A 19,784-nucleotide genomic window follows, 5' to 3' on the forward strand; every position below is an offset into this window, starting at 1 on the left:
ATATATATATATATATATATATATATATATATATATATATATATATATATATATATATATATATATATATATATATATATATATATATATATATATATATATATATATATATATATATATATATATATATATATATATATATATATATATATATATATATATATATATATATATTATTTTCTTTGTAATCAACAAATTGTAAATTTTAATACCTTTTTATGTTACTTTATTTTTGTAAGCGACAACTAAAGTAGTATTTCGAGCACTAGATATAAAAATCACCACTTTAGACGAGCAAATTGCACAATCCATTTTTTTTGTTTCAGCTTCAAACGGTTAAAATGATTCTATTAAACCTCGTATCATTTTATGTGGCGGTAAAAACGATGCTCTCAAATGCATCGTTTATCTACCTATTGCATTTGGAACTATTTATAGTTTACATGTATTACCTACTGGGTCTTTCAGCATTTTTATTAGCCCGCAAATTTAGCTTCAGTGGGTAAACTTTTATGGTGTTATGTGTAGGTTTGGCGGGCGTCGCAAAATGCGCGATACAGAAATTGCGGTACACTTCATCCCCTCCTTTTGCCTCTTATCTCCCCAATAAAATCCGGTATAAAACGCAAAACTTTTTTATTTCGGAGATTTCTTATAAATCACCCCATGAAAATCACTTCGTGTCTTTAGAAATGAATAAAGAACTAGTGGTCGCAATCCTAATCCTAGGTAAGTCTTCTGTAATGAGATTTTTTTCGTTTACTCATTGTGTTGAGGTAGGTATATTTTCACTAGTCAAAGCAGGAAATCCTTTTGTTTGTTTGTTTATTGTTTATTTAACATTTACTCGTGCAATAGACAAACGTCCGTCTCGTTATTGTTAATATACGAAAATATATTGATTTTTAGAAAGAACCCTATATGCGAAGGTTTTTATTTTCATTTATTAAAAAATGTCTGATTTATACTAAGTGTAATGTCCCTAAGGTGACACACGTGGAATATCTGGTTTCTGGGATAATGGCTGCCAAAATTTGGCAAAAAGCGTTTCGTGGGTAGCACCGTGAGAGAAGAAAACTACTTATTAAGCGATGACAAAAACTTTAGATGATTTTTTTGTTAAAAAAGTATAGCAAATATTTAATAACCTAATGAATATAAGATGCAATCAAAAAGTATAATTTTTTTAAATTTTTCAAGAAATGCTAATTCCATTTTAGATGATATTCCACTTACATTTAACATTTTTTAATGTTTTTTAATAAGGGACAAAATCTAGTAATTTTTTGGTTTAAAAAATCTTACTGTTACACATTAAGGTTAAATGCAATGTCATTTTAGTTGAGCAACACAATTTCGCAATTTTACTATTAATTACTTTAAAATATTAGTAATGACATAGTAATAATTAATAATAATTATAATAAATAATATTGAAACTACCTGCTTTGTTAGATATTTTGTTAGATTTAGATATATTTGTTTATAAAATTATTATGGTTAAAAATGGTCTTCACAGTTAGAACACAGAATATTTGCAAAAAAATCATTATTGCCGTTACTTCAGACATAGAAAATGATCGAAACTTATATAAATAAAAGCCTGTGAAGTTAGCGACGAATTAGGGATATTGGCTTTTTCATCAATATTTTGCAATAAATTGCAAGAAAGACAACAAAATTTAAGGGTTTCAAGTATCATTCGAAATATTTTCCCAATTTTTGAGATTAAAAAAAATCGTCTTCTCTCTCTCTTAATTATTAAACGCTATGATGATTTCTTCGATGAGGGTAGCTTTCAAAGACTTTGCGGAATGTCCCATCCAAATTATATCCCATACACCAATTTTCACCTATATATCTATTTATAAATCGTTTTCTTTTTCTCCTAACTTACCTTCACACATGTTCATGTCACCTTTAATCAAATTGTATCTTGCCTAATATAATAAAAATCTACCCTTTTGAACCCACCACGTAGTGGAAAGAATTATCTTTTAACAACTTTAACGGTGGAATGTTCTAACATTCCCTAATAAACGAAAATAAAAAAAAATAATGTGAACAAATTTGACTATTTCAAAATTGCAATTAAGAGAGACATCGACTTTTTTTGCGAAAATCGGTTGAATGAATTAAAAAAAATGAAAATAATAAATAAAATAAAATAATACAATAATTTAGCAATTCGCTTGAAATGTTGGTAATTATCCCCAACCAATATTAGGTTTTTGCAAATGCAAATTATAGCAAAGTTTTTCTTACTATTTTTTCATTTTCTTCAACTTAATAGGCGCGGTGATCGTGTAATTTATTTATTGTTAAATAACATAAGAAAATGATTTGTACCACCAGAAATGCGTATCTCCATGTGAGAAAAAACTATTTATTAAGCTATGACATAAAGTACAAATAATTTGGTGTTAAAAAAAGGATAGCAAATATTCATTATCCTAATGTTGTTTTTATTTGCGTACGAGATGCAGTCAAAAAGTATAATTTTTTCGGATTTTTCAAGAAATAATTATTTCATTTTAGATGATATTCTACTTAGATTTTACATTTTTGAATGATTTTTTAAGAAGAAGCAACATCTAGTAATTCGTTGGTTTAAAAAAAATTGTTATTTATGTTATTTAGTTTATGGTTAAAAGTTGTCACCAAGGAAATCTGATTTTTTTTGTTTATAATTTCTCAAAAGCAAATAAGTTTATTTTTTATTGTAGTTGGTCAATACGATTTTACGAAAAGTATCTATTATTTACATTCATAATTTTTATATTTCTTTTAAATTACATTGAAATAACAATAAGAGAAAAAATAGTAATGTCAAAAACTAGCTGTTTTGTTAGATGTTTATAAAATTATTATGGTGAAAAATAGTTATAATAATTAAATATAGTAAAATAATTATTGTCGTTAAAGGCATAAAAAATTATTGAAACTTATATAAATAAAATCGTGTGAAGTTCGCGACAAATTGGGGATATTGCCGTTTGTACCAATATTTTGCAAACTCTATTAAATAACAACATTTAAGGGGTTCAACTATTGAGAATTCTTCGAAACGTTTACATATATTTTTGATTTAAAAAAAGTGTATTCTCTTGATGGGCATCATTTTTAAACTAAAATTTCATATATCAATTTTTGTTGCCTGGGCGATGGAAATATAGCAGGCACTAATAATGATAGGCAGGTTACTAAGAGATAAATTTTCCTTTGTACCGAGTGTCATTTTTGTGAGTGTTACATAAAAATTTTTTCGTTTCAAAATTATCAATGAAATGAATGTTTTGCCACCAATAATTATTCCACCTAATTACAACAATATGATATGGAATTTTAAACTGACTGTCTAAATATGTTTTTTTTTACATTTTATGGTACTCTGTGTACCTTTTCTATCTGAACACTAATCGAAAAGCTTAAATAAATTTTTGACATAAGGTAATAAAACGTATTGCGCAATTTGGAGTGAAAGTTTTTAAAGCAATCAATTAAACTTTTTTTGACCTAGCTTAAATTTTCGAAAATTATTTATTTGATTGTAAAATACTATTAAATAATGAATAAATAAATAACATATTAATAGTAGTTATAAAATACTCAATATTTTCAGATACAATGTGGCTGCAAATTTATTATTATATGAGACCAGCTAATTTTCAATAAATATAACCAGTCTGTTGGAAAACAGGAAATTTTAATAGGAAATGGAAAATTTTTATCCATTGATTGTGACAGCATCTTTCCTAGAAAAGCTTTAGCCTGTAGTAGACTGCTCTGAATATCTGTTTTCACAATCCGATACCGGCAGTACGCCAGTCCAACAACTCCAATCACAAACCTTTTGGTTAGAACTTCACTTTTGCAGATAATGGCCATCTTTAATCGCAATTATGATAGAGATGATTGTTAACAAGTTATGTCGCCAGCTCAGTTTATTTTGGCGTTATTATACTCAATGGTTTGGAATAATTCTATTCATGTAATTCCCGTTAGTGCATTTTTGATTTTTTTTTGTTTCTTTCAAATTTTACGTTGAATGGTTTGGATTTATATTGCATTGATCAACAGGTTACTTTCAGTATATTTTGTTATTGCATGTTTAGTAAATAATCTGGTAAATAAAAATAAAGCATATTATGAATGTTAACATCAAGAATAATTAATAACAGATGCATAGTATACTATAACTGTTATAAAAAGAAATAAAATTCTAGAAGAATAATTTTCAGTTTTTTTGATGCCGTGTTTTTTATATCTTATCTTACATTACATTTTGAAGATTGAAACGAGACATTTGGCGATATTTTAGAAATTATTCTAAACAACTCCTCTAACGTTTAGTTTAATTTTACACTGACAATAAATTCATGGGATAATTGATGCATTTTTTCATGAAGTTCTGAAATGAGAACGAGCTTCATCTATTTATTTGACACTTCAAAATATCAATTAACAGTTCAACCAACTCATAGTAGTTAAGAGGTCTACTCTGACTGTTTTTGTTGTTTGGAAACAGTATTTATTTATAAAATTTAATGTTTCAACACTAGTCCAGTCTATAGAAAAATAAAAATTATACAAGAATTAGAAAAAAATGCTACTCTTGTCCTTATCGTCGCTGCTAAAAATGTTTTGTGTCCTAACATGGAAGGAAGATAGTGGGTTTACTTGTTTGATGGTATATGGTAAAGAAATGGTTGGATGTGCGCTGTTATGGGTCAATAATAATGACATAACCTTGCTTTTAAGCCAATTTGACAGTTGACATTACTGAATGGACCGATAAATATTAATTAATAAATTTGTGATTAACTTCGTGAATTTGTTTAACTGTTTTTTGATATCAAAGTGGTGCATTACAATCTTCAAATTTGTTCGTGAACCAGCTTCATGAATTATCTGAAGAAGAAATTATCACTGTAAGGTTAGTAACATAGGAAGATTTTGGGAAGCAATTGTTAGGTACTCATCAGATCATCTTCGAGTGCTTTACAATGTGACTGAATAGTGGCGGTGAATATTATCTGTCAAAATCCCAATAACCAAAGGTCCCAAATTTGTTTGAAGTTTGTAAAAATTATTAAATGGTTATGTATTACAGAAAGTGTAGATTTTATGGAATCTTTAGAAATAATTATAATATACAATGAAAACACTATATTAATTCTTACATATAGTGTAGTAAAGTTTAATATTAAATTTACGTAAAAATACTTGAAGCGAAGTTTTGCATCTACTTTTTTTGGATACTTAATATTACTAATATAATAACAATAACAATTAATATATATTTACAAAATAATGTACATATCAAATTTTTGATTACGTTTACATATATTATGGTGCATGGTAACAGTTTATAATTTTTTTGCATAAATCTAAATAACTTTTACTTACTGTTGATTTTGAATTTGATATTTTAAACATAGCAAGGAACGCAACTTCTTTCTAAATAAGTTTGGCTAAGTAGGTTCAATACTTAGATAAAAATCAGTTAAATGGTTTGGAAGTTTACCTCCCAAAATTCATCTGTAGTTAATTTTAAAAGAAACTTCCACAGGCTACTGTAATACTATTTACAAATCTTCTTGATTCGTCCTGCGTTGTTAGTTGATGAATCGAACTTGTAATCAATCCGAGAATCTTAACCGCGACTCAAGACGAATTTGGAAATCAGTTACCATTCACCCCCTTCCTTAGTGTCGCCCCCCTCAAACAATATATAAGCATGTACAGGATAAATGAGAGCCAGTTTCGACACGTCGGCAACTTTGATCTGTAAACAACCTACGCAGGAGGAATCTAGAAGTCATGTAAGTGGTATTACAGTAGCCTGTAGATGTTTCTTTGAAAAATTAAAGTTATAAAGTGATTTTGGCAAAATTAAAGCAAACTACCATTAAAATTAAAAAAAAACTTAAATATAGCTTAACCATTTTAGTACCAAACATATTTTATCCACATTCTCTTAAGAAGATTTTATACTATGATAATAAAAACACAGAAATTGACAAAAAAAAGTACAGAACGTGTATGGTGTTTTGCCACCGTTCACTTCTTTTTTACACATGGAGCAAATGAAGTTGGTTCTTTTAACATTGACTTTCTCTCTGGTACACTTCTAACACTGAAAGTAAATTCCAGCCTTCCAAAAATAGTGAACATTACTTTTTCCAAAACTTCAGAGTCCTTCTTTAATCTGAGTTTGAGTATAGTATTTTATCACATTTATCCCACCACCCATGAATTGATTGTAGACATGTGTCATAGCTGGCTTGAATATTTCTGTTTCATAATTTCCACGTTTCTTTTTTTTTGGAAACGAGGATTTACTAACATATTTGGGCTCACCAACTTTCGTTTTTTCTTGCTTCCTTGGGTATAAGGTTTCTGTTGCACCTTATAGTGCCAGTTACGTGTGAACATAGGAGTTTTTCCAGCACTACAGAATTTCGGCCTATCTTTCATCCTTATCGTCATTAGATTATGTTCCACGGTAATAATAAAAACAATATTTAATAATATTATCACAGAGCATAAAAAGTGCCCTATTTATAGTTTTTTATTTGTTTGATGGTGGTTTGGTATTTTGTTACAACCAGAGATTGATCTATACTGTTTATTAAGCACATAGTGCTAACGAAAAACTGTATTCGCGATGTCCTGGTGATGTTATTGTCATGATTAACTAAAGGAAAATTTTTAAAAGACCACGGAATATGACGAATTATTATTCCGTAGGCTCTCTTGTGATATCCATTCAATGCGTCCAATAGTTCGCCCACGAATGAGGTTTCAAATTTGGATGTGATTCAAAAAATTGCAATGCATACGAATTGGTTTCGATAACCATTTTGTTATGCAAAAACTAGATTGAAATATTCCAGTTGGGCTGCGGCATCTGGAGGAGCATGCTTGGTTAGAAAGAAATCCATACTGAGGTTATTGTGTAAATATGGATCTGAGGGTAGTTCCACAAATTGGATATTTGATTGGGTCGTATTTTCACTCACTATCGCTACTAATAACACGCAACCTCCGATTGATAGGAACCACAATATCCGCTATCTCTCTCATAATCACTAACGAAGTTTTCAAATTTCGCAATCATTTCAGTCTCAAAAATTAATAATCGCGATGTTTATATAAAAAGGAGCTGGCATTTTTTACAACTAGCGAGAGCATTACGATGGTAATAAATGGGTTATGGATTAAAAGTCATTGATATTTTGAAAATATTACTCCCCGCTATCATGTTCACCACGAATAACAATGCAATTGTTGCAGAATATCTTTTTTTTGGGCCAAAACTTTTATTTTAATAAATCAGTTTATGAACGCTCCATGGCTTATAACATTATAAATTATTACTGCTTTGGGATATTTAGAGCAACTACCACGAGATAGATGGATGAATTACGTATAACATAACAATAGTCGCTTGGATTTTAATTTTGACAATAGCTGTAATTATTTTTTCTTTGGTATAATTAACAGCAATGCACAGATTTGCACGTTTTTATAAGAACATGAAACTATAAAAAAGACATTTGATCATAATGCCGTAATTAAGCGATGAATACCACAGACTTACCTTAATTAAACAATAATTAGCAATATACGTGGTTCTCAAGCTAATAGCTAAGGAGAAAGGAGATGCAGAATAACATAAATATAAGTTTATTTCAAAATTTATTTAAAAGGCTTATATAATCTGCTGTAATACATGCGTTTATTAAAATACTAGAGCATATTAGTGAATAAGACTGTCTTAATCTTATAAAATATTTATTTCAGAACTCGCGAATGAAAATTTTGTATAGTGATGATGGCATTTAATATTAGGGATATGTGTTTGGTGTTTGTATTTTCAAGATTTGTGTCATTAATGTTACATCGGCTATTAATAACTTGAAAAATACCTGGCAAACGTCTAAATATTTCTTGGTTGAGCTCTTGTTTTGGCACATCGGCTATTATTCCAAGTTTTCCTTTTAGTTGAAATTGAGTTGCGCCAACTTATGTTAAAGTTAGTAGCTAAATAAATACCTTGAATTGAACTCGGGTGGCTTTTACTTATATAAATTCCTTGTAAAATTTCGATATATTTTAAAGGATTACGGTTATTTGTTTCAAATGTTATTATCTAAAAGTGACAAATGTGTCCAAGATAGGGATGTCTATATGGGAATATTGGAAATTATAACAGTTGCAAAATGTCCTGTTGAGCATATGTCCATCACTTCTGAAGATACCACAACAAAAACCGAAATTTTCCGATTTCATTTATGTGCGATGAATCATTGGCGTACGAAATTAACACTATCATAGTCGAATTAAGTTGCGCGAATTATTAAAAAATATTCACAATTCAATTTCCTAATTTCCTTAATTTCATATGAAATATCTTTACAAACACTTCTTATTCCTTTTTAAGCAAATCTACAACGCTGAAAGTGATAAAATAAATGCACCCGTCTATGATATACGGGTTTATATATCTATGGAAAGACTCTGGAATCTGCGGCATTTTTACTTTACAGTCTTTATAATAATGGGTGTTTTTTTTATATATAGAACTTTAAGTTGGCATTACTGTTCAAGATGGCGACCGATTTAAATTTTAAATTTTAAAAACTCACTATTTGCACAAAAATAAAGCACATTTTGACGTACTACAACACGCACCTAAAATGAAGGCTAAACAACTTCCCTATAATGACCTAAGCGTCTGTTCATTGCAACTCTGTCAGATGATAAAAGTACATTTCTTACTAACTTACTAACGATATAAAGATGTAATGTAATTTTATGGATTGTGCTTAATGATATTGCAGCATGATCACTTTGTTAACCTACAATGAATAAAATTTCTTATTTAACTATCCTTTTTTAAATCTAAAAATGTAAACAATGGCATCTAACTTGATTTCGATAGAGTTTTGTGCGTAAAACGTGGCTATGGTGAACGATTTCGCACATCATGTTGTTTTATATAAAACTTTGATGGTTTTAAAATGTTATGTAGGCGGATTACAATATTTTTAACATACCGAATAAAATAAGAGGAAGAACGAGTTTTGGTCACAATTTTACATGGGGAATAACTGTGCATAGTGAATATTCAAATGTCGTATTCTCAAGTAAGCAAATTTTGTTTTAGGAGCCGTATGGGGAGAAGCGCATTCATGCAACAGGTGCGGATTCGAATGCGAGTCCGCATGCGGCACCAGACACTTCAGAATTTGCTGCTTCAATTATTTGAAGAAGCGAAGCGTGGATCCGACACCATTATCTTCGGACCCAAGTGAAAAGTTTGAAATGTGGTTAGAAAAGTCGAGATACCCGTACCATCAACCCAGAAGAGTCCCCTACGACTCTTTTTTCCAATATAAGATTGGCAAGAATGTAAACCATGACGTGGCTTTTTAGCAATAAAAGTTATGTTCAGATCACGTCGCACTCTACCTAAAAAAGTGGTTATACGGAAACGCGATGAACTGAGAGAGGTGTTTTACGAATTTTTTAATATTTACTTTTTGTAACACGAGTTGTATTTATAGTCATTGTCATCCAGTCGCATTGGAAAGTGATTTTTAGATTTATATTTTAGCGCATTCTAGTAAGATTTGGTTGGAATTTACATCGATTTGCGCCAAAATTGCTGATTGCAACCCGCGATGAATCCAGGTTAATTCCAAACAAGATTTTTTTTTAAATTTTATGTAAAGAAGGGGATTAGTACTCTTTGTAAATATAATTGCTTTATATTCTACGGTTCTAATTTGTCTCTCCTACCGAACTTCAAGGATATTAATTTAGGTATAACGAACATGTTGTATAATGTGTAATTGATACGATTTTGAAGGCAAATAAAAATTTGCAACGGATATGTGTTTTTCTTAAGATTTTGGGATAACTAAAGTTATCTTTGGAGATTTCTATGTCGTAAATAGTAATTTATATCGACCAACTGAATTTATCAAATTTACAGCACCTTTAAAAAAAAGTGAAACACGTTCGTCCATATTCTTCAAGTCATGCTGCTTTTGAAAAACTTTTAAAACTTTAATTCCCGATAACGGCTTTCTAAAAGCATTTTTTAATAGTAGGTGAGTATTCAGTTGCAAAGTTATGATTTGTTCTACCTGGCAACTGCGCCCGGCTAAGGGAGTTTATATTCGCCGGGACATAAGTTGAACATTCAGTATTCGGAATTCGAACTTAAAACATGTATTCTGCAGAATGGTGTAAAGTAATAAAACATCATTGCGCAGGCAAAGAGAACTACAGAGTGACATTTCAGTGTGTGGTATTGTGGTAGTCTACTTACCAATAATATCTAAAGTATTAGAACCAGTAATAAATAGGCAATTAATTTAACATCTTGAGTAGTGTAGTTTTCGAATAGGGCACAATTGCACAACAGCAGTTCTTAATGTCACTGATTACCGAACTCTTGATTCATTAATGGTAACGGTTTCAGTCCTTCTAGACTGTTCTAAAGCTTTTGAGATGTCATATTTATTGTCTTAAAAATTGGAAGATTACACAACATTCTAAAAATTGAAATTGCTGCACAACTGGCGTACATTTTGTATAAATTAACAAAATATTAGCGGGCAATCTTCGAAAATTAAATATTGTTTCTGGTGATTCCCAAATATGTCAAAATGTCAAAACGCGTAGTGTCGGCCGGTTATCGTGTAATTGGGTTTGTTGTTGGTTGTTGTTGTGCAGTAAAAAATATTCCAGATACGTTTTGCTATGTGTGTGGTTCTTTTGTGGTCAAGAAATTTAGACGTAAAATTACACCCCTGTTTAAAAAACAATACTACGATTATTTTGGCTGCCTTGGGCGCCGCACATTGTTTGTAAGGTATGTGAAGAAGATTTAAGACGGAATAATGGAACCAGGTGATCCCTAAAACCAGTTTATCTGAACTTGAAATTGATGAGGATACGATTAGTGGTATTGGTGATATATGGAGTGTTTCTCATTAACAACGGTTGTTTTCACAATCGGAATTCCTAATTTAATAAAGAAACTTGGTAGATACTACAATTCTGAGGACTGGAGGTTTTTTATTGACTTATCCAAGAGAACACTTAAAGCTGTTCTTTTGTAGAACGGTAATGTTCTTGTTTTGGTGCCTGTTGCTCATTCTGTACAAATGAAAGAATGGTAAGAAAATCTGGAACTATTGCTTGAGAAAATGAAATACAAGGACTATAGTTCGATGGTTTGTGGAGACATAAGAATTGTGGGACTTCTACTAGGTCGGAGTCGGGATATACAAAAATATATACCTGTTCTCTGTGCGAGTGGGACAGTAGAAACAGATAGCAATATTGGGTGAAAAAAAAAAAAAAAACTGACGAAAACAGGTTAATTTAACTCCCGGATCCGAAAATATTTTTTACGATAGTCTTATTGATTCATGAAAAATGATTACCGATGAAGTATTACGTTATAGCTTTAAACAAAGTTACAACATGTTTTAAATACCAATTCTTATATGCAAAATTAAAGGATAGAATTTTTATAAGTCCTCAAATAAGGCGACTAATAGAAGGTCAAGACTTTGTGAATATCGTGAACCGACTTTGAAAAGGTTTTAGTTTAGGGGTTTTAGTTATTGATTTGTAAAAGGTTTTCTAGGAAATTACAAAGACATTGTAGAAAAGATTTAGGGAAATGGGATGCAATATGAGTATAAAATTACAATTTTACCCTCACATCAGGACTAATTTCCCGAAAATTTTGTTGCCTGCGAGATGTTCCGTCAAGATATTAAGGTCGATGGAATGTTGCAATGATGCCAGATTACTGCTAGTCATAATTAATTAAAATGTTCTAATTCAGTTTTTGTTCTTGTACTAATCTTTAAATCTACCGAGATTCTTATTAATTAAACCTTTGCAAATTGCAGTGCGTTAATGTATAACAAAATAATAATTTCATTTAAAATTCGGTACTGATATAATTGAGTTATAACACTTCCATTACACAGAACACCAATTTTTGAAACTTCTCGAATAATGCCATTCGAAGTTTTTCACCTGATTACTTAAAGAGCTGCCCGAGTTTAACAAATATTCTGTTTTCTCTGTTGAATCATTTTTTTGTTTTTTTTTTCGCTAGATTGCACTTACTGTTTAGATATACCTGGTTAAGTGGAATATCAGCTCTTCTTTATTTTTAATGATAGGGATGAACTGAACATTTATGTGATCTAATGTATGTTATATTTGAACTGAGGTGGCTTCTACTTGATGAAAATCCATTTATCAAAATAAATAAGAACTAAAAGTTCAGATTTTCACGAAATTATATATTATGACATGAACATTGTTTCGACAACACCGTGTCTTTATCAAATGTAATATTTACAAACTACCTGCTACTATATATACCGAAAAATGACCATACAACCGTAATTAATGTCGTTGTGAGAATTTAAATTCAATAAAGCAGAGGTATTTAAATCTAAATGATCGTTAAGCAATACATCTGAATGTCTCATTTTGTTATGTCTCCATGGCTTCCAATAAATTTAATTTTCTACCTTTTGTGGCTGTAAGTAAAATATCAAAATTGTCGTGGAAAATGTGTTTTCCTGTGTTTAAGTGTGTAGCACAATTAGAATCTAGACTGTTTTTAAACGCTCTTTTATGTTCGTTAATGCGTGTAGACACCCGAGTTTTGAGATTTTGGACATTTCGTTTTATTGTTTTTTAAAAATTTTCCTAATGTGTTGTTGGTTGTGAAAGCTATTTTTAAACTACATTTTGACAAATATTTTGAAACTTTTTCATTAGGTTTTCCTATGTATGCAATTGTTTTAAATTGTTCGTGTTCTGTATTAGGTTTCGGATAAATAGAGTTTACTGTTGTCGGGATTTGTTTTTTATTTATAATTTTATCTATAATGGACGGATTGTAGCCGTTTTTCAGTGCAATTTGTTTTATTATATTAAGTTCTTTGTTGTATTTTTTTGTTGAGAGTGGCGTATTAAGAAGTGTGTCTATAAAAAGTGAAATGCAGAAATTTTGTGCCTATAAGGGTGATTTGAGCTGTTATGTATGACTGTGTCCTTGTGTGAAGGTTTATGATAAATGGAAAAATCTAATTTGTTTTGCGTTTTCGTAATAGTGAAGTCTAAAAAATTAATAGAGTTATTCTGTTCAATCTCGCTAGCGAATTTTATACGATTATGTAATGAGTTAATGTAAATTACCAAAGAATTCAATTGTCTCTCCGTTCCAACAAAGCAAGCAAAGACATCATCCACGTATCTATACCACCATAGAAAACTTTTACTTAAAGAATGTTCTAGTATGATATTTTCCAAATTATCCATAGAAATCTCGGCTAACAAAGAACCTTCTTTAGAGATGTAAATCTGTCCATTAAATTCTAAATAATGTTGGTCTAAAGATACTATTAAGCAATCTAATAAATCTTGTTTCAGCAATGGGTTAACTTGTTTCCGAGTTAGGGTAAAATCTACTTAATCTATCACATCCATAGGTGGAATACTAGGAAATAAGTTTTGTACATCAAAAGACAATAGTGTTGCGTTAGAAGGGATTTTGATATCTTTAATTTTGTTGATTAATTCAAAAGAATTTTTTATTGCAAATTTTGTTTTAATATCTGTGTGGAACTTTAAAATATTTACTAATTTTGTTGAGAGTTTAGTTTAATGTTATTTTCAGAAGCTTTGTTTTTGATTTTGTTTTGAATTTCTTTGTGTTTGTTGTTATCTATTAATTCAGAGTATATAATATTCGCTAATACATGTTTGTTTAAATTGGAATCGTTAATGTCCTTAATTGCTAATTCTCAATCGATCCCTAAACAGTCTAATTCTTTATTAATGTACGAGTGATGTAAGTTAAACTTTAAATTTAAAATCTTTAAACTTTAAACTATTTACTAATATATAATTAATTTACTAATATAAATATTTACTAATTTCGTTGAGAGTTTAACTGCTAGAGCAGTTAAATAAGACATTACTGGTCTTGTTTATGTAATTTAACTGAAAAATATAACTATAACTATAACATGGAATTGAGTATACTGCGTAGACCGATTACGAAAAGGACATTTGTGCACTGTGTCTTCAAACTAGCAAAGTTAAATGAAATTGAGGGTTCCTTAGGGTTGTAAAGCTTGGCTGTCGGACAATTGCAAGTATATTGCTCCAGTTCAACAATTTTTGGTGTGTTGGTTTTGATACCGGTAATCGCTACTAGTGGATGTTGGTATCATGGGAAATTCTTCTCAGTTGGGCGTTCAAATTTGTCGAGTCTTTGATGTTTTTGAGCTTTATTTCTAACTTGCCTTTCATTATTAACTTCAGAAATTGAAAAGTATTACGAAAAACTATGGCCAAGATCTGCAGCCTACCTGCGCTTTATAATTCCTTCTTTCTGCTCATTCGTCTTAAGATCTCTGCGTTGGTTGTATGTGAAGTCCATTATATTTTTAATAATTGTCTTACTTTAAGAGACCATGCTTCGATGCCATACGGAATAAACTTAGCCTTTGACAAAGCGGTATCGCAGTTTTTAATTGAAGTCCTGCTTAATCATCGTTCAATAATTAGTTTTTCCAACTGGTTCCATTCTGCATCCAGCAGCCAAAGTACTCGATCTTAGTAATTCATTCAATATGTTTGTACGTGTGTTCGGCCTTTTACTCACAACCATTGGTTTGGTTCTGCTACAGTGTTCTAATAATCACTAGATCGTTCCCATCTTCTCTACTGAAAAATTTCTAATAGCTTCTTGTGGGGGTGAATCAAAGACAGCCAATGAAATACATGTAAACCTCGAACTGGCATTCGCTCATATCTTCCTCACACGTTCTATGTATTCCATTGTGATGATCAGGCTGATAGTGAGGACTGGTCATAAAGGCCGACAAGTTTCAGTGGATAGCCGATATCGTGACTCCCTAGGAGTTTTGCTTTGCTGTATTGCTTGGATAAATGCGAATTTCAATATTTTTGGGGATTTGTCAACTCTGATCTGACAGTTTTCCAGTCATCTTTTCTTTGCTCGTACGTCCGTGATTACTTTATTGTTATTAAGTCTTGACACATGTGTAGTTTTTCTATTTGTAAATATTTACTGACATTAGTAGTAAAGATGGATTATCGGTTGTGACACTTCAATCAAAGCGAATTGATGTGGAAGATATGAATGCTGATGTTTGATTATTTCCAGTAGGTCTTAAAAAGTGATCTATGGAAACCATCATTTATCTGAACTTTACTATACAATCTTTAAATTGACCACCTTGTTTAACGATGGCTTTCATTATATATTTACATTTTATTACTTTTCTTTACAGAAAACAACCCACGACGGGGAACAGTTTTTAAATAAAATTTATCTGCATGTCGAATAAAGGATTAATTTTAAATCCATCAGAGATTTAAAATTTTACGCGGTATCTCGAAAAAATTCCGGCCTTATATCAGCAGATACGTAAAGAAGGAGATTGCGTTATCAAAGATCTGTGAAACGCAATCATTGCCAAAATAAATGATAAATGTATTGGTTTTAATGTTTTGTGTGTGTAGAATGGAGTTTTTGTCTGGCATTAGCTTAATCAAATCGCGCCCTTATGAATACGTTGCGGATTGGTGTTGTGTTTTTATTCTTCACCTCGAGTAATCAAAAATGTCCCAAATTAATTACGACATTCTCACAAGTAAACTGCACCGATAGGGCTACCGACATCGATGCTTATTTTTATAGTTTAGACGAAAGTATCAGTTGTGTACCCAAATGTGAATCATATTCTTCTAGTAAGTATTGCCGTCGTAACGATTAAAAGTGGACTAGGTTTAAGTTATAAACTAATAAACTATAAATTAAATTCATGGACTGCAGGCGGCATTGATATTTTCTGAGAGAAGGTAATGCTTCTACATTTCACGCAGTAACCTGGACTCTGCTCCATTTTCTTTCTAAACAGGGATTTCCGCACACTGAACTAGATTTTCTAGAACATTTAAGAAGATATGGGCATATTTTTAGTAAATACTGAAGTAAAAATGCATCATCCAAATTTATTGACGATTTGTCAATAACCATGTGGGTTGTTGGGTCCCTCAAGGTCATTACTTAAAAACAAAATGGGAAATTTCGCCCATGCGCAAGCTAAATGAACCATTTTTTAATGGTCGCTTCATCGGCAAAGCAAGGCCTTTATATTTTTGGTAGCAATATGGATAATACAGGGCCACCAAATACTTTTCACAAATAAATTTCACAGACTAACCTGCAGTTTGAGCCATTTTCTATCTAAACATCGTAACTCGTTTTCATTCTGAAAATTTAATGCAGAAGGAATATAAAAGTCTATGTAGTTATATGCAAGTATCGGATGTGTTAAATACAAGAGATCTTTGGATTTAAGAGAACTTTTAGATTACTAACTTTGGATTATTCATGGTGCAATATATTTTATATTTTATAACGTCTTTATTCTTATAAATATTTCTCTTTGATTTCCGCACTATTTAGGAAATGTTTAGGGTTATGTGACATGAAACATCAGCATGCTGGAAAAAATCACGCCGAAAGAGATATCAGGTTAAGTAGCAGTATTTGAAAAGGAATTTACACAAATAGGTTTAAAGATTTGTCGTGATTGTCGAGTCTAGAATAAAAACGGGTGACTTTTTTTTACTGTTTGGGACATATGGATGGGATTGGCTTTTAATGTTTTATAAGTAAGAAAATTCTTGAACTTTTGGAATCTGTCACTATCCTATGTCGTTAAAGCCGGGCCAAAATCCGAATCAGCACATGGATAACTTAGATAATTAATTATATTAATAATCCAATGGAACTCATTCTTTCACGATTTGGATAGAATTCTTTAGGCAATTCATAGGAGTATTCATTGATATGTTTAATGAATCCTATATTAGTATCCATCATTAGCCCCAGATTTTTTGTTTCAATTTAAAACTCTATAACAGTCTCATTCATTTTTTATTTTCGATGATTTTTGACAGAGTCTGCCTTCACATTAAGGTTTAGATTATGAGCTGGAGATATATCGAACAGAGAATTTAGTCCCTCGTTAATCGTTGTTGCTTTCTGTGAGCGCCATCATTAAGAGGTATATGTTTAAAAATATAAGGAAAGCTATAACTGTAGGCTGAGAAGAACAAAGGTCGCAAGATGTAGCCTTGAGGTACGCTCTTTGTCACAAAGAGGCGTGATCTTCTATCAAAGGAAGAGTTAATTAATTTAGTAGATCTATATTGAAAACCAAAAAAAAAAAGAATTTCATTACCAACAGTATTCAAAGTTCTGCTGTAATACCGTGGAATAAGACAAGACACTTTATTTCGATCGGTCTCATAAAGCAAGTAGTCAGTTATTGTAGTAAGTATAATCTGGTTCTTTTTTGAAAGCTTGGTAAGATACTAATTGGCCTAAAATGTCATATGTCACTGGTGTTCGAAATTTTAAAGAAATTATGAGTATCTAAGGCACATCTTTATAAAGAGTGTTGTGTTCGGTGATTAATTACAAGATCTGATAATAATCGTTTGTAAGGATGGATTGTTAGATACAGTAGCGTTGATTTTTTTAGACGTCAAACATTTTTTAATATCAGCCTGGCTAACTTCATTAAAACAAAAAGTGTAATTGGGATGTAATTTATGCTTTTTGTATTTTTTCAAAAATTGCAGAAGTGATTCCGCTTTAGAAAAACAAGGCGTAGAAGTAAAGTTCTGGTTGATTTATTCAAGATTAACCTGGTGATATGACAAAGCGTTATTTTCTTTATTTATTATTCCCAGATGTGTAAGAAAATTATACCTAGTTTTATAGTCTTACAGTTTGTATTTATATTTTATTGAGGAAAGTATAAGGGTCACACCTTGTACCTTCCAATGATATGGAAGCTTAAGCTTATCAATTTGACAATTTATGTGGATATTGCACTTATTATTTTGCTATGAAAAACTGAATTTTTCTAAATAAAGTGATTACTTAAGTTCCAGCAATTGGCATTTAACCATGTTATTATATATAACCTTATGTTTCTTCAATAATACAAGCGTTTCCTCAATCACTTAATATTTATTGAATTTTTCTTTTCTATAAATGGACTGTATCTCACTTTGCGGCGACGCCGCGACCCATGCCGTGAACGTCTACCCCGTAACGCTACAAAATTGTTACTAGCCTAGCAGAAACGTAGACCTTGCCGGTTTGGCGTACAACGCCCTGTTGTCACATTGACTGAAATGTCCGGCATGTTTAAGATACACAAAATTAAAAAGAAATTCACATAATTTTGAACTCAACACCTTATCTTTCACTAATAATAGCTAACAATTTCAAAAAAGGTGTTGGTGTAGAAATTAATAAAATAATTAATAATTATCAGAAAAAAGGATATAATTAACAAATTCATTCCAAATTTACAGAAAATAAATATTTCGGCAACCCTATATTTTATATTTCTAACACCAATTATTAAACAAGAAATAAAGTTCACTAAAAAAGAAAACAAGTAAGATTTGAGTATAATTTCTCATCGAATTTGGAACCACGTTTGAATAAGAAAAAGAATCTAAGTAGAGTCCCTAATGAGATTTTCTTTGATAAAACCCAGGAATGGAAAGCTATAATAATCGGGAAGTGATCGTGGTTGGTTGTATCTACAGTGCACCTACGCCAAATTGCTGCGTCTATTTTAATAAAATTGTGTGCTCCTAAAGCTTAGATCCTTCCTCATTAATGAATAATACATTTTTATATGTTTTCCAACCAACTGTTCTCTGGTATTAATTCACACTGAATTTTTCTTATATTAATTACATGGGCGGACATTTTTGGGTTTATACTATTGCGTCTAACTTTGTTTTTAATTTGGCCCATATTGTTTTTATAGGATACAAATCACAGATTGTCTACGAAATAAGTTTTACCATACAATTTGGTTCTAAAAACTGCAACTAGCTGTGTTTTGTACAATTATCTTCAAAATAAACGTCATGTTGACTAAGCAACTTTTACATAACCTCATTTCTGTTGCTGATCAATGGTACTTTTTTAGGTAAAGGGCTCTGATCTGCCTTGTGGGATATTTGGAAGAAGAGAACTTTTATCGAATTTTCAAAAAGCTCATTTGTCATCTATTGATGGCAATCTAATTAGCAGTCTTTAATGTTTTTTGCTAAAAGTCGTAAAGCATATGTCACCCAACCTTCGAGCCATAGTGTGAAATACAGTTCGATGAAGAATTTTACTTTTATTTATAGTGTTTTCATTAAGTCTCTGTCACATCGTTCCTTTCCTTCTAGTGAACCATTGCTAAGGAGTCGAAGCAAGGTTAAGTGCCAGTTAGCTGCTCTGTGCTCCCAATGGCAGTTTCCATTTAGATTAGATTCACATATTAAGAGCCAGCAATCTGCCTGTCCATCACTGCTACCCTATTGTGACTTTCTCCAAGATTTATCTAGATTCGTTTCTCTGATCAAACTCCACAACTTCTTTTCTTCTTCTCCTCCTTGATGTAGCTCAATGCCTCTGGTTTGGTTGTGCACAGCAGATGGAAACGCACTCTCAATAGTTCTTTACACTGACATATTATGTAGATGGCTGATTGCTACTCTTCTTTTTAGCATCTCCATTCAGTTTTTCTTCTATTCTGCCATTCCAGTCTTCAGCTGGCTCTGGACGGTCAATAGATTTACTCTTACGGCCTTTATTTTGTGGA

General features: G+C 31.0%; 2 protein-coding genes across 2 annotated transcripts in view; both read left to right on the forward strand.

Annotated features, from left to right (window-relative positions):
- Positions 1-673: 673 nt before the first annotated feature.
- Positions 674-9,896, forward strand: LOC132701593 (trissin). Its single transcript, XM_060669667.1, has 2 exons — positions 674-729; positions 9,176-9,896. The coding sequence occupies exons 1-2, from the start codon at positions 693-695 to the stop codon at positions 9,442-9,444; spliced, it is 306 nt and encodes a 101-aa protein (XP_060525650.1). The 5' UTR covers positions 674-692; the 3' UTR covers positions 9,445-9,896.
- Positions 9,897-15,595: 5,699 nt separating this feature from the next.
- LOC132701013 (uncharacterized) overlaps positions 15,596-19,784 on the forward strand; it is a 41,245-nt gene continuing 37,056 nt past the window's right edge. Inside the window, exon 1 of the mRNA XM_060668630.1 lies at positions 15,596-15,840. Within this exon, the coding sequence (XP_060524613.1) occupies positions 15,657-15,840 (184 nt within the window). The 5' untranslated portion in view covers positions 15,596-15,656. The remainder of the gene's footprint in view (positions 15,841-19,784) is intronic.

The sequence above is a fragment of the Cylas formicarius genome, unplaced genomic scaffold (assembly GCF_029955315.1).
Source record: "Cylas formicarius isolate icCylForm1 unplaced genomic scaffold, icCylForm1.1 PGA_scaffold_4__25_contigs__length_36172078, whole genome shotgun sequence".
In the NCBI taxonomy this organism is placed as follows: Eukaryota; Metazoa; Arthropoda; class Insecta; order Coleoptera; family Brentidae; genus Cylas; species Cylas formicarius.